The 12951-nt window shown below is 34.0% G+C and overlaps 1 protein-coding gene and 1 long non-coding RNA gene across 3 annotated transcripts; both read right to left on the reverse strand.

Annotated features, from left to right (window-relative positions):
• Positions 1-3732: 3732 nt before the first annotated feature.
• On the reverse strand, positions 3733-5252 carry LOC148786947 (uncharacterized). Of its 2 annotated transcripts, none has more exons than XR_016067477.1 (2): positions 5206-5252; positions 3733-3945 (listed from the first exon to the last, which is right to left on the reverse strand). It is a non-coding gene; the product is annotated as an uncharacterized LOC148786947 (long non-coding RNA). The 2 variants fall into 2 exon arrangements; XR_016067476.1 differs by having other exon boundaries at positions 3733-3975; positions 5206-5250.
• Positions 5253-9605: 4353 nt separating this feature from the next.
• LOC105178419 (transcription factor bHLH94-like) lies at positions 9606-12495 on the reverse strand. Its single transcript, XM_011101881.3, has 3 exons — positions 11908-12495; positions 10998-11381; positions 9606-9920 (listed from the first exon to the last, which is right to left on the reverse strand). The coding sequence occupies exons 1-3, from the start codon at positions 12331-12333 to the stop codon at positions 9825-9827; spliced, it is 906 nt and encodes a 301-aa protein (XP_011100183.3). The 5' UTR covers positions 12334-12495; the 3' UTR covers positions 9606-9824.
• Between the last annotated feature and the right edge of the window lie 456 nt (positions 12496-12951).

Below are 12951 nucleotides of genomic sequence, written 5' to 3' on the forward strand. Positions count from 1 at the left end.
GGTGGGGAGGAACTCTTGGTGACATTTACATACGAAGGTTTACCAAAATTTTTTTACTTATGTGGAAAGCTTGGGCACATCCAAAAATATTGCGAATTAGTTCAAGGAGGACTATTAAGACCCAGGAGATGACACACCGTATGGTTCATGGCTTCGAGCTGTTCCCCAATTTAGAGGCCGACGCAGAGAGGTTTTCATTACAAACCCCCTTTTTGGAGGTAAGTTGACTATCGCAACTTTCCCCCACCAAAGGAGAAAAATCAGATTTTGGTGAGAGTAAGGACGCTGGCCAGTCTTCCCTGTCCACTTACCGTAAGGTTATTAATAAGGATGCAATGTTGAGCAATCCACGGCGGTGGGGGAGGGGGCGGTTAACTTCCATAAATTCTATCTCAAATGTGCCAGAGACTGACCTTTCATCTCATCTTTAGTTAGCAAGCAATTTAGGACTTCATGGTAAGGGCATTGAGGAGAGTGAGAAACAATTTGCAAGGGCTAAAGATGCTTCTTCCATGATTGATGCACAAACACTTCTTTCTGAAGGATATAAGCCAGGCTCTTTATTCCTTAACTTCGATGTGCAGCGAACACCACTTTTGGGCTGTAAATCGTCTTTGATTAATATACCTTTTCACTTTAGTACAAGGGGGAATGTAAGGCGGGCAGTGGGAGACAGATAGGAGGCAAGCCAAAAACTCAATTGTTAAGAGCAAGTGCAGCTGGGGTGTTATTCCAATTGAGGATAATCCAAATGTCGTGCAAGAATAGAAAAATCCTTAATTGGGGATGAAAATATCGCTTCTATATTAGCGAAGGCTGCCATATTGCAGCCTCGCTGCAAACCATGAAAATATTTTGCTGAAATTGTTAGGGGTTGGGGTCCCCTTGGACAGTTCAATCACTTGGCAATCAGGTGAAGTTCCATAACCCCAACTTGGTTTTTATCTCCGAGACCCCAAGTTTTCTACTAGAAGATGTGAGAAAATTAAAGAATGCCTTAATATGTTCAGTGTCGGGGTCGATTCCAAAGGGAGGGGAGGTGGTTTGTTACTTCTATGAAAAAGGAGATCGAGATTCAAGTTCAATTCTTTTGTAGCAATCACATTGATGTTATGGTTTTAGATTCTGGTAATGATGGGGCATGGCAATTCACAAGTTTTTACGGTCAGCAAGAGGCTTCACGAAGAATGGAATCTTGGGATTTGTTACGTCGGCTTCGGGATCAGTCCGTTAGATCCTAGATGGTAGTAGGAGATTTTAATGAGATTCTCCATGAGCATGAGAAACATGGACAGAAACATCGACCTGCATGGAAAATCGAGATTTTCGGGCTTGTCTTTTAGATGGCAATCTTGTTGATTCGGGTTTTAAGGGGGCCCGATTTACATAGTGCAATAGAAGAGAACACCCTACAACAGTTAGTGAGAGACTTTATAGCGCAGTCATCTCTTCGTCTTGGGCGTAGATCTTTCCACGTTGTAGAGTCTCTGGCATCAAGTTAGGCTGCTTTGATCACCTCGCTTTGCTTATTAATCTGGACCATCAATCGGATCAGTGGCATGCACAACGACAACGAAGATTTTGTTTTGAACCAGCGTGGCTGCGAGACCCTGGTTGTGAAGAAGTGGTCACGACCAGTTGGCGAACCTCCTCAAGCTTAAACCCGACAGAATCTGTCTGGAATAACACTATGGCAGTCCGCGTGGCACTCGTAAATTGGGAATGGAGCAGCTTTGGTAACATTCAAAGATAAATTCGAACTTTGAACGAGGAAATCTGTATTCTGCAGAAGAGGACAACAAATGAAAATGTTAAGAAACAAATTGAGATTAAGAAAGATGTGCTAGAGGAATATTTGGAATGAGAAGAACTCATTTGGAAACAAAGGAGACTTTGCAAAGGAGACTGAAATACAACATTTTCACTCTAACGCTAGAGAGAGACGCGAGCACAATATGGTTTGTTGGCTTGTTTCGAAAGGAGGTTTCTGTTATTACTAATCAGGAGGATATTCAAAAAACGATTTCAGATTGTTTTCACTCTATCTTTCAATTTACTAAGCCCGAACCCCATAAGGTTGATGAGATTCTAGAGGTTATTGAACTGGGGGTCACAGAGGAAGCAAACGAGGAACTACTTTATCCATACATAGTTGAGGAAGTCAAGGCCGCCTTAAATCAAATGTATCCATTAAAATCTTTAGGCCCCGATGGTATATCTCCCGCTTTCTATCAAAATTTTTGGCATGTTGTGGGTGATGATGTTACTGCTTTTTTCTTGACTTCTTAAATAATCATAGCTTTAAAGCTAAAGTAAATGTCACCCATATTGTTCTCATACCAAAATGCATCAAGCCGGAATTGGTCTAACAGTTTCACCGATTAGCTTATGTAACGTTGTTTATAAGATTGGTTCTAAAGCCATTTCTAATCGTCTCAAGCCCATTCTTAATAATGTCATCTCGTAGTCATAATCAACTTTTATTTTGGCTAGACTAATCACTAATAATGTCTTTATCTCTAACCAGATCAACCATTTCTTGAAGTTAGATATCAGTAAAGCCTATGACCTGGTTGAAAGGATTTTCCTTGAGAGAGTTCTTCTAAAGACAGGCTTTCATCCCCATTTGTCGCTTTAATCATGCTTTATATATGTACTGTATCGTACTCTATCATTGCTTAGTAGGGCCCAATTTGGTTACATTAAATCGACAAGGAAAATCTGACAAGGAGACCCTTTGTTGCAATATTTGTTTCTCTTTGTGTAGAAGTTCTTAGCTGACTGATTCAAAGAGAGGAACGAATGGGTCGTATCCAAGGTGTTGGAGTCTGTTATAGTGCGCTTTCTGTTACACATCTGTTATCCGTAGATGACACGTTGATTTTTTCTCAAGCAACAATCGATGCTATGCTCTGCATCTCTTGAACCCTAAAAGATTTCGAAGCTGCCTTAGGCCTCCAAATTAACCTGGACAAATCTGCAGTAGTTTTTAGGAAAACTATCCTAGTTCTAGTCAGAGAAAAATTGGTAGCACGGATTAGGGTTTTGGCAGTGGAAAGACATGATAGGTACTTAGGTTTGCCGTCGATTGTGTGCATGACCAAATGGGAGGTGTTTGCTAGCTTGAAGGACCGGGTGTGGACTAAGATTCAAGGCTGGACACTGCGAAAATTGCCGCAAGCAAGTCAATTGGTGCTCATTAAATCCGTGATCCAATCCATCCTATCTTATGTCTTGAGTTATTGTCATGTACCGGACGTTCTATTTAAGGAATAGAAACATGCAATGAATTTTTTCTAGCAAAATGGGCTCGAACAAAAAATTCGTTAGGTGTTCCGGAATAAATTATGCAAAACGAAGTTGGATGGTGGCTGGGATTTCGGAGTCTTCACGCTTTCAATACGGCTCTACTCACATAGCAGCCTTGGAGGATTTGGAGCAACTCGGATAGGACACTTAGTTGAATTGTCAAACAAAAATACTTTCAGTGGTCTGATTTCTTTGAGGCTTAATGTAAGATTCACCCTTCCTTCACTTGGAGATTTATTTGTGAGGCTAAAGAGCTATTAAGAAGCGGTCTACGCTGGAGAATAGGGAACGAAAAGTACTGTTGCACCCCCTTCGCTACAAGGGCTATATCTACCCTAAACGTCATACTTATAGTAATCCCTGTGTTTATAAACATAAATACACAAAATAATTTAATCCATATGTAACGCAACCTCAACGTCATAACAATCGTAATCAACCTTCAATATCATATATGCACATCAAACAACACAAGTAGTCCATCATAAGTAATCTCCACGCTTGCGTTCTCTCTATACAACAAAAGGTGATTTGTACTCTAACTGACAAAGAGGAGAAAACAACATACTGGCCCGACCTGGCTGAGTATAGTGCGTAGACCTACTTTTCAACAGTCAGACACCTCAAAGTCTATTTCTGAAAGAAAATGTCAGCAGAGGGATGAACCTGCCACTCAATAAGTAAATAACCAGCCCTATCTATATATGAATATCAAACACAGCCCAAACAAGATGTACAGGTAACACGCATGGAATACAATCAATTTAATTCCAACATAATCAGCTTTATTATACCATATGACTATCTCATAATAAGACAATTAACCAAACTCTATTTTTTTCCTAGTTTGCTTACCAGAAGGTGATATTGTGTTTTTCCCAATAACTCAATCTCACCGTTATATAAATTTAAGTGAATCCCCTTGACAACCGGCTCATCAATCTCATTTCGCATCATAGCTCTTTTATTTCGCATCATAGCTCTTTTCACATCACATCTTTTTCATATCGCATCAAAACTCTTTCAATTTCATTTCTTTCTCATATCATATCAAAGATCTTTTTATTTCATTTCGCCTTACAGGGTTTTCAACACATCAAGAGGTATTCACACCACAATTATATTCAATTTCCACTGCTCTCTCATTTCCACATATCACCATTCTTGTAAACAACTAGTAACGTAAAACAATATATTAACATATTCTCATTTTCAGATATCCACAACACATCAAACAACAAACATAATATTTCAACGTATTTCCTCATTCCACGAACACAATACCGTCAATCAAATCAAATCATCCATCACTCATATACTTCAGATAAATCAATGTCAGCAAGAACCACAAATTCATATAATAGTAATACCACAAATAAAGAAAACATATATAGATAACGCCTCTATCTATTCAATAGGTAGTGGTTTGGTCTTTTCACTTTACCCCCATATCCTATAATGAGTTATTAAATCACATTCAGTTAATATATCGAGAATATCGTAACTTCTTTTAAATATAATATTAAATATTATTCGTACGATTTCCAATAATTCTTTAATACTCCACTTCTATCGAAATACAAATCTTTGTTCTAGTTCTTCTCAATAACTAGACACTATAGGCTTCATAAAAATATTTATAATTTATCAAGTGATTCATAGGAATTTATTTAACGAAACCCCTATACATTTATAACTATTATTTTTAATAACATCCTTAAATTAAATTATCATTTTTATATCCGATTTAATATTTAATTCGACCTATTTTAAATAGTCAAAATTATAAAATATTCCGGTTAAATGGTAGATCACTCAATATAATCAACATTTAATAAATAGACTAATTGAATAATATAATTATATAAATTAATAAAAATTAAAATAAAAACTTACCTCCCGCGGCGACTGTCGAACCGACATGGAAATTGCACAAATTTGACATATATTGAATTGTGAGTAATTGAACTCACTTATATATATAGGTGTGTAGGGGGTGGGACGGTGGGTGGTGGCCCACCCCCAAATCCCTTTGCTCCTCCTTTTCTTTTTCCTTTCATATATATATATGTATATGTACATATGTTATTCACATATATAACTTACTAATATATATATATATATATATATATTATATTACTTATTATTATATATATACATATTATTTTTATATATATAATATTATTATTATTTTATTTATTTAATTAAACTTTTCTCAAAATATCATTTAGGTCCTTCCTAATTTTCTTAATTAATATAAATTGCCTCAAAATATTATAACGAACTCCAATTTAATTTATTCAAATGTTATTATATTCCAATTATGGCCCATAATTTATTTACTAATTAACTAAATTTTATAAAAATTTACTAATTAATCTCCCAATTATATATTATAATTTTTGGGGCATGACAGGTACGTTCGTGTCATGGAATATCCATAGCTGCCTAGACCATCCACGTTTAAGCTAATATAGAATCCTTGCTCTTTGGGTCGTCAGACGGTGGTGGCTCAGCTTATGAATAATGATGAAACCACTTGGAATGAAGAATTGAGCAAGAAAAAATTCTGTGAATCTAATGTTGTTTTGATCTTGGATACCCCAATTCAAGGCAGTAACATAGAAGATTGTTTAGTCTGGCACTATAACAATAATGACAAATTTTCAGTTAAAAGTGCATATGACGTTGCGCTATGGCAAGCCACAAATTCTGGTCCGTCTGCTAAAGGGGTGTGGGGGAGAAATGGATGAGCATGATTGGTGTTTCCTCTGGAAATATAGGTTGCCTCCAAAGATCCAATTATTCGAGTGGAAGGTGTGTCGGGAAGCTATCCCGATGTTGGTTAATCTTAGGAAAAGGGACGTCCAAGTTGAGGCAGTATGTGATCATTGTTCGCAAGGAGAAGAGGATTTGTTGCATGTGTTGCTGTCTTGTTCGTTCGCTAGACAAGTTTGAGCACTTTCAAACTTGTCGTGGCATATTGTTTCTTTAACAGGTCAATCTGTGACGTCCATACATTTTATACGTAATTGAAAGACTAATTAATAATTACTAAAAAAAATTTAAATTTAATTATAACTAAATTATATGTTTAAATTGAAATATAATAAAATTTGAACGGAGTAAATTAGAGTTCATTATAATATTTGGGAGCAAATTATATTAATTAAGAAATTAGGTAGGACGTAATGAAAATTTTTGAATTTTTTTTAAATATACATATATACATACATATTTGAAGAGGTGAGGCGGTGGGGGTGCCCCACGCCACTTCCATCATATTATATATGTATATATATATATAATAGAAGTAACATACATACGCACACAAAACACAACTCACACACACAATTACGACACACTTTCACACTTTTATACACACTCACGCGGAACCACATGACATAACGATAAAGTAGAAAATTGAGTAGGCATTGTATTATTATAAATCATTTGATATTTAAGGTAAGTATAACTAATTAGATTTATATATATATATAAGGATATTATATGTTTGTTGTTTATGGATATTTGATCGTGAATGTTGACTATTTATTTGGGATTACCTGAATATTTATGAAATTGTTATTATGTGCTCATGTTGTATGAAAGTCAAATAAATGATTATGTGACTATATAATGGATTATGGAATGAAAATGAATAAGAAAACTATTAACGGGAAAATACTTGTTAAATGAAATTGAATAATGAAGTTAATGATATTGTTGTGAATTGGAATAAAAGATGATTTACCTTATTGGGAGGGGGCAATACTACAATGGCTTATGATGATGCGATGAATGACGAGCTCTGTGCTGTCATTGATCAATGCAGATGATGTGGCATATCATACGAGCTGTTCGTTATGTGATATCGTGGGAAGGAAAGGAAGAGAAAGTATTATGATTGAGATGATGATGAGATAGCCGTCGAAAGTCATTAAGTGATGCACTCCAGTTTGGTTGTATAGGGCCCTAAGAAAAATAAACGATAATATCAAATATTATGTCATCAGCTGATTTATGATTGCGGGCATGTGTTACTTCTTACATATGGTATTGCTATATGATGTATTTGTTGGTAGATGTGATTGCATTATACTTGACTTGTTGCATGCGTATATGTATATAGACTGGTCACTTATATTTATTGAGTAGGCAACTTATCCTTGCCGTACATTTTCAGGGAATAAATCACAGGACGACTATCCAAATTGGATCACAAGCCGATCAACAGTATTACTAGGTGTGGTCATCAGTGTCATGTTAAGTATAGAGTGCGAGCTATATAACTGGATAAACATTAAACATTAGTGGATTTGTATTTTAAGCTCAGTAACAACTAGAAACTGTGATTTTTTCCTTTTCCTATATTTATAAATGCTAAATTTAAAGATAAAATACAAAATTTGATTAAGTGTGTCATTACATAATGTCTGCAGAATATATCAAATAAACATATAATTTATCTTATTGGGTTAAATATAAAATTATCATAAAATGTTATATAATTACGCGGGTGTCGCACAATCTATCAAGTGCTGGTTGGTGGCTGTTAGCAGAAAGCTTGGTTGATCTACTTTTGATTTTTTCTTAGTAGGGTGCTGCATAGTTTCAGGGTTCATTTTGTTAGTGCGGTTTTGGTTTTCTTATTTCAGCTCTTGAACATCTATTTGTCTTACTTGACTAATAAAATTTTAATCGTCTTCATCTCAAAAAAAAAAAAAAAAAGAAAAAGAAAAAGTATATTATTATATTCTGAAATTTGATGTAATTACACGTAAATCTTTTATAATTTGGAAAATTATATCCAGTATTGCTGGCGTTTGTTTCCGTCTAATAAATAGATCCACGTGTTAGTCAAAATTTACGAAATTTACTGATACCAGCAAAACAATTTAATGAAATCCATATTTGCCCCCGATGGACTTACTATTGTCTTAATACAGATCAAATAAATCTTTTCTGAACAAACTACTCTTATCATTTTCATACGCTAATGCATGTGAATATATTTTCAATTATAAGGGTAGCTTAAGAAAATTAAGGGGAAATAATAATTTTGTAAGTTCCACCGTGTAATTATATTGAGATTCTGACAAAAATAAGATATAGAGATAATTATTCTGGTCCTCTTTTGGTGTCATTATACTTAAATTTTTGTTGGTTTGAAAAATTATATTAATATTTCAGGAAAAACGTAAGCAACCCCCTTGTAATATCGTAACAAATTACCCCCTTATGATAAAATAAATAGCGATTTACCTCCCTATATTTTTTAGAATACAACAATTTACCTCCCTATGATTTTTAAAATGAAGCAATTTTACTTCCCTGTATAAAGAAATAAATCGCTTCATTTTAAAAAGTACAGGGCGGTAAATTGTTATATTTTATTCATAGGAGGTTAATGTTCTCATTTTTTATATCATAGGGGATAAATTGCTAGTCACCCTTAATATTTCTAATATTTATTTCCGCTAAACAAATTAATCTTTCTATTAATAAAATTTAAGAAATGTGTTGACATGAATAGAAGAAGTTGAATGATACTATTTTCCCTTAATTTTCTTAAACTCTTGCAAACACTAATTAAACCTGGTACCAACTTATACATCAACCTCTTACTAACCTACAACTTGTAAGAACTGCATCAACGATGAAGCTTCGATATTTCCAACTCGAAAAGCAATCAAATGTCACTGAAATGATTGATATTCACATATATATAAAAAAGTTAAGGGATTATTTTACTTTTCATATCAAAAGTATGCTTTTTTTTTAATTTTAATATATCAAGTTTTCAAATTATCAAACTTAGTACTCGAAGTTTTTGGTTTCATTCACCTGAGTGTTTTAACAGTCAATTCAATTTTGGAGAAAAAATTAGGCAGAATTTGTCTATATAAAAACATGTTTTTGGCTTCTAATTTGTTCAACAATAGAAGCTAGACCCCCCAACCCTAAACTCATTTTTTTCCGAATGAGGCCAAACAAAATTTCAAAGACAATATAAGAAAGATAATCTTCCACTAGATCTCCTCCAACCCAAAAAAAAAAAGAATAAAAATAAAATAAATAAAAGATAAAAAAAATTAATCTTTGTAACAATTATGAGCAAATCTTTATTAAAATCGTCAACATCATTTCTATAATATATTAAATTAATAAATTAGGCCCGATAAATCAGCAAAATTTGGCATTTCTATCGTCGGTTTGCTTGATTCATACACATAGTGATAGATATTTAAATATTTATACACATTAATATAAATATATATATATATATATACATATAGTAGGCAAAAACATATTATAAAATAATGAAACATGTTCCCGAGTAGGCTGTATCATATGGTACAAAATATTCAGAGAGATAGAGAGAGAGATTGTGAGAGAGAGTTCCACCTAAATCTTTAATTAAAAATTTAGACAGAAAAGGAGGCAATGATTAATAAAAAATTTGGACAGGATGAGTAGTCGTCTTGGGAGTGAGTTGTGTGGCGGCCTGTCTCTCAGGGAGACAGTGACTCTTCTTGGATCATTCCCACTATATCATGCACAGTCGTGGCTATTTCATTCACTGTGCTCAACTGACATTCATCCTCCACCTGCAATTCATTCATTTTGTTTTAGATATATTTATTGAATAAAAGGAATTATATTCTATGTTATATGAATCATAATTTATCATGCTAAACTAAAATATATACGAAAATATAAGTTTTGTTCATAATTAATATGTGTCATCATGATTTTATATATGGTCAAAATATACTAAAAGGAATTATGACTTTTTATTATAGTTAATTACTATAGTTGAAAGTAAAAAATAGAAGAAGATACTAATAAAACACGGTTGCATAATGACTATTAGTCGATGTTTTCCGCAAGCGAAGCCAAATTAATATTTGTTGCAACTAATTAAAAATGTGGCAAACATTTTGATTTTAGGTAAAATCATGGTAAATGTTGATTAATCATGATTAAAATTTAAGGTTTTGCATCGATTTTGTCTAACCATGGTAAATAGTATTGATTTACTATAATTTTCAAAACGTAGTGATTTGTACAATAGGGAATAATCAACTTCTTTTTTGCATTGGTATTTTCTATGGTTCTTAGTTGTGGATAATTTTGTGCAAAAACAACGACTTATAGATATTACGCAATCTTAGTTAATTAATTTTTTTATATTTTCACCATGGTAATTAATTCTAATAATGTTTCTTAATTGTGGTGATGGTAAGAAAATAAAAAAATAGAATTAATTAATAAAATTTGATGATTCAATATTCTCTATTGTGCTATGGTTGGAGATGGGTGAAAATAAAATTTTAACAAATACAAAACAAAAATTATATTTGAAAACTTAATCATTCCCGATGAAGTATTAACTATAAAGATAATATAAACTTGTAGAAAAATGCTTAAAATAGTAGTTGGTAGATTTGATATATATAACTTTTTTTTATTTTTAGATGAGCCGTTTAATAATAATAAATGTACTATAGATTCTAATGGCCAAAATAAGAATGTGTCGTGACACTTGCATTTTGTTTGGTTGTATATGTCTTTTCTTTTATTATTATTATTATTATTATTATTATTATTATTAAAGATGTATTATTCCTAATTAAAATCAAATTACAAAGCAAGGGCAGAAGTGGAAATTTATAATTACATACCTTAACACTGAAAGAGTAGAGCACTGACTGATCGACGGTGGTAATGTTGAGGTGAAGAATTGTGAGGCAAATGGACTGAAATCCGGCCACCATTTTCAGGAGCTGTCTCGGCCGTTTTTTTGTCAAAATCTTGATGTTCGCATGACTCTCCACCATCATCACCTCGACGTCGGCCACGCTGGACAGCCGCTCCGCCGCCGCGTCCGCGGCGGTGCTTGGACATGTTGAGTATTGTGGGAAGGTGAAGAAGTTGGAGAATAAGCTGGAGTGGGCGGCGTTTGGATGCTGCTGATTGGAGGGCTTATGGGCCTCGAGAAATTGGAGAAGTTGCTCAAGTTCCTTCACAAAGTTTATTGCCCCTCCCACAATTGATGCTTGATCTCCCTATATTATTGAAAAATGCCAAACACGTCTTAACAAAACTATGTAATGATAATAATATGTACGTATATTTTTAAAAAATTAATAAAAGGGCCCTAAACTATATATAATTAGAGACTATGATAGTTCAATATTATTATTATTATCATTATCACTATTATTATTATTATTAATTTTTCTCTTTCTCAAATTAATTATTAGTATTTGGTGTAATTATTTTCGAATATACACTTATAAATATCCGAATTAATACATGCATGCACACATCAATTTTTATGAATTTAATTCGATTAACTAAAATAATATTTTTGAAAAATTTTGATAATATCAAAAATTAATTATTTGATTTTTGACATTCTTGAGATTAATTAAAATTTAAATTAATTATTATAGACTTGTTCTAGTTTTGTTGTTTTTAATATAGAAATTTTCATCCAAATTTTTGAGTCATATACTATTTATTAATAAAACTTTCTACTGTGTATAGTGTGTGTATGGGTTGGGGTGGGTGGGGGTATAGCGTATATACCCTTTGAGAATAGGAAGGCGGCATCAAGGAGCGGAGGACGGCGAGATAGTCATTCATCTGTCTCCGGCGATTCCTCTCCACCGCAATATGAGTCATCCTCTGGTTCTCCATTTCCTCCTGGTTCTTCAAGCTCTTAGTCCGCCGTCTCTTGCGGCGGCTCCCGGCCGCAACCGGGGCCACAGGCGGAGAGCATCCTCCTAACCCATCCCCGGCGCCGCCGTAAGTCTCCGGGGAAGAAGTGGTGTTCTGGGCAACCGAAGAAGGTGGAGGAGAGTCCCAATAATGCCCACTAATATCAAGATTTTCAGGGTTTGGGCTCTCTTCTTGAAGCGGCGGAAGGCCAAATCCGCCGAACCCTCCCATGTTGTAGCTATAATCTTTGCAGCCATAAATAAAGGGATCGAAAATGACAGCATCAAGAGCCATTCTCTCTCTCTCTCTCTCTGTGTCCCTCTTTCTCTCTCTTTCTTGTCTGAGCACTTGTTTCCTCTTTCTCACGGGAGAACTACACGTAAAGGCAAGGAATAGGGTAAGGGGGTGTTTGTGATCTGCATTTAAAGAGTTGAGCTTGGGAATCAAGTATCACAAAATAAAAACAAGTTGCATCAATATGTACAGCAACTCTCACACGTGAGACTTGGTCACTTGTATGTGAGAGAGACTTTTTGGTCTGTTTTGACTGCCAATAATTACCAAAAGAGTTGCATATATAGATCATAGCATGACACACAGATATATGGATGAGTTCTTGGAGGTGGAAACGTGTAAGCGTGTGCCCTACATGCTTACTACTTGCTTAATTAATTCATTTCATCAATCATTATTTTCCTGCAATTTTCTTATCTTTTATACCAATTAAATATAAATTATGGTAAGGAGCAAGCAATTATATATATTTGATCATTGAGGTGGTACGTAATTCAGTTGGGAGAAATTAGTCCCGTAAATTAAAGGGGATAATAATTTTGATCCTGCTTAAATTAAAATTCACAATTTAGTTCTATAATTTTAAAATTATGACAATTTTAGTCTTTCAATCGAAAA

Source organism: Sesamum indicum, linkage group LG9 (genome assembly GCF_026168435.1).
Source record: "Sesamum indicum cultivar Baizhima isolate 11 linkage group LG9, ASM2616843v1, whole genome shotgun sequence".
Taxonomy (NCBI): domain Eukaryota; kingdom Viridiplantae; phylum Streptophyta; class Magnoliopsida; order Lamiales; family Pedaliaceae; genus Sesamum; species Sesamum indicum.

Bases quoted from the DNA above. Each gene is read 5' to 3' on its own strand.
- LOC105178419 (XM_011101881.3), bottom strand. From the start codon at position 12,333: ATGGCTCTTGATGCTGTCATTTTCGATCCCTTTATTTATGGCTGCAAA. The intron at 11,382-11,907 runs GTATATACGCTA...TCAATAATATAG, and splicing joins CGCCTTCCTATTCTCAAAGG to GGAGATCAAGCATCAATTGT. The intron at 9,921-10,997 runs GTATGTAATTAT...AATGAATTGCAG, and splicing joins TCTACTCTTTCAGTGTTAAG to GTGGAGGATGAATGTCAGTT.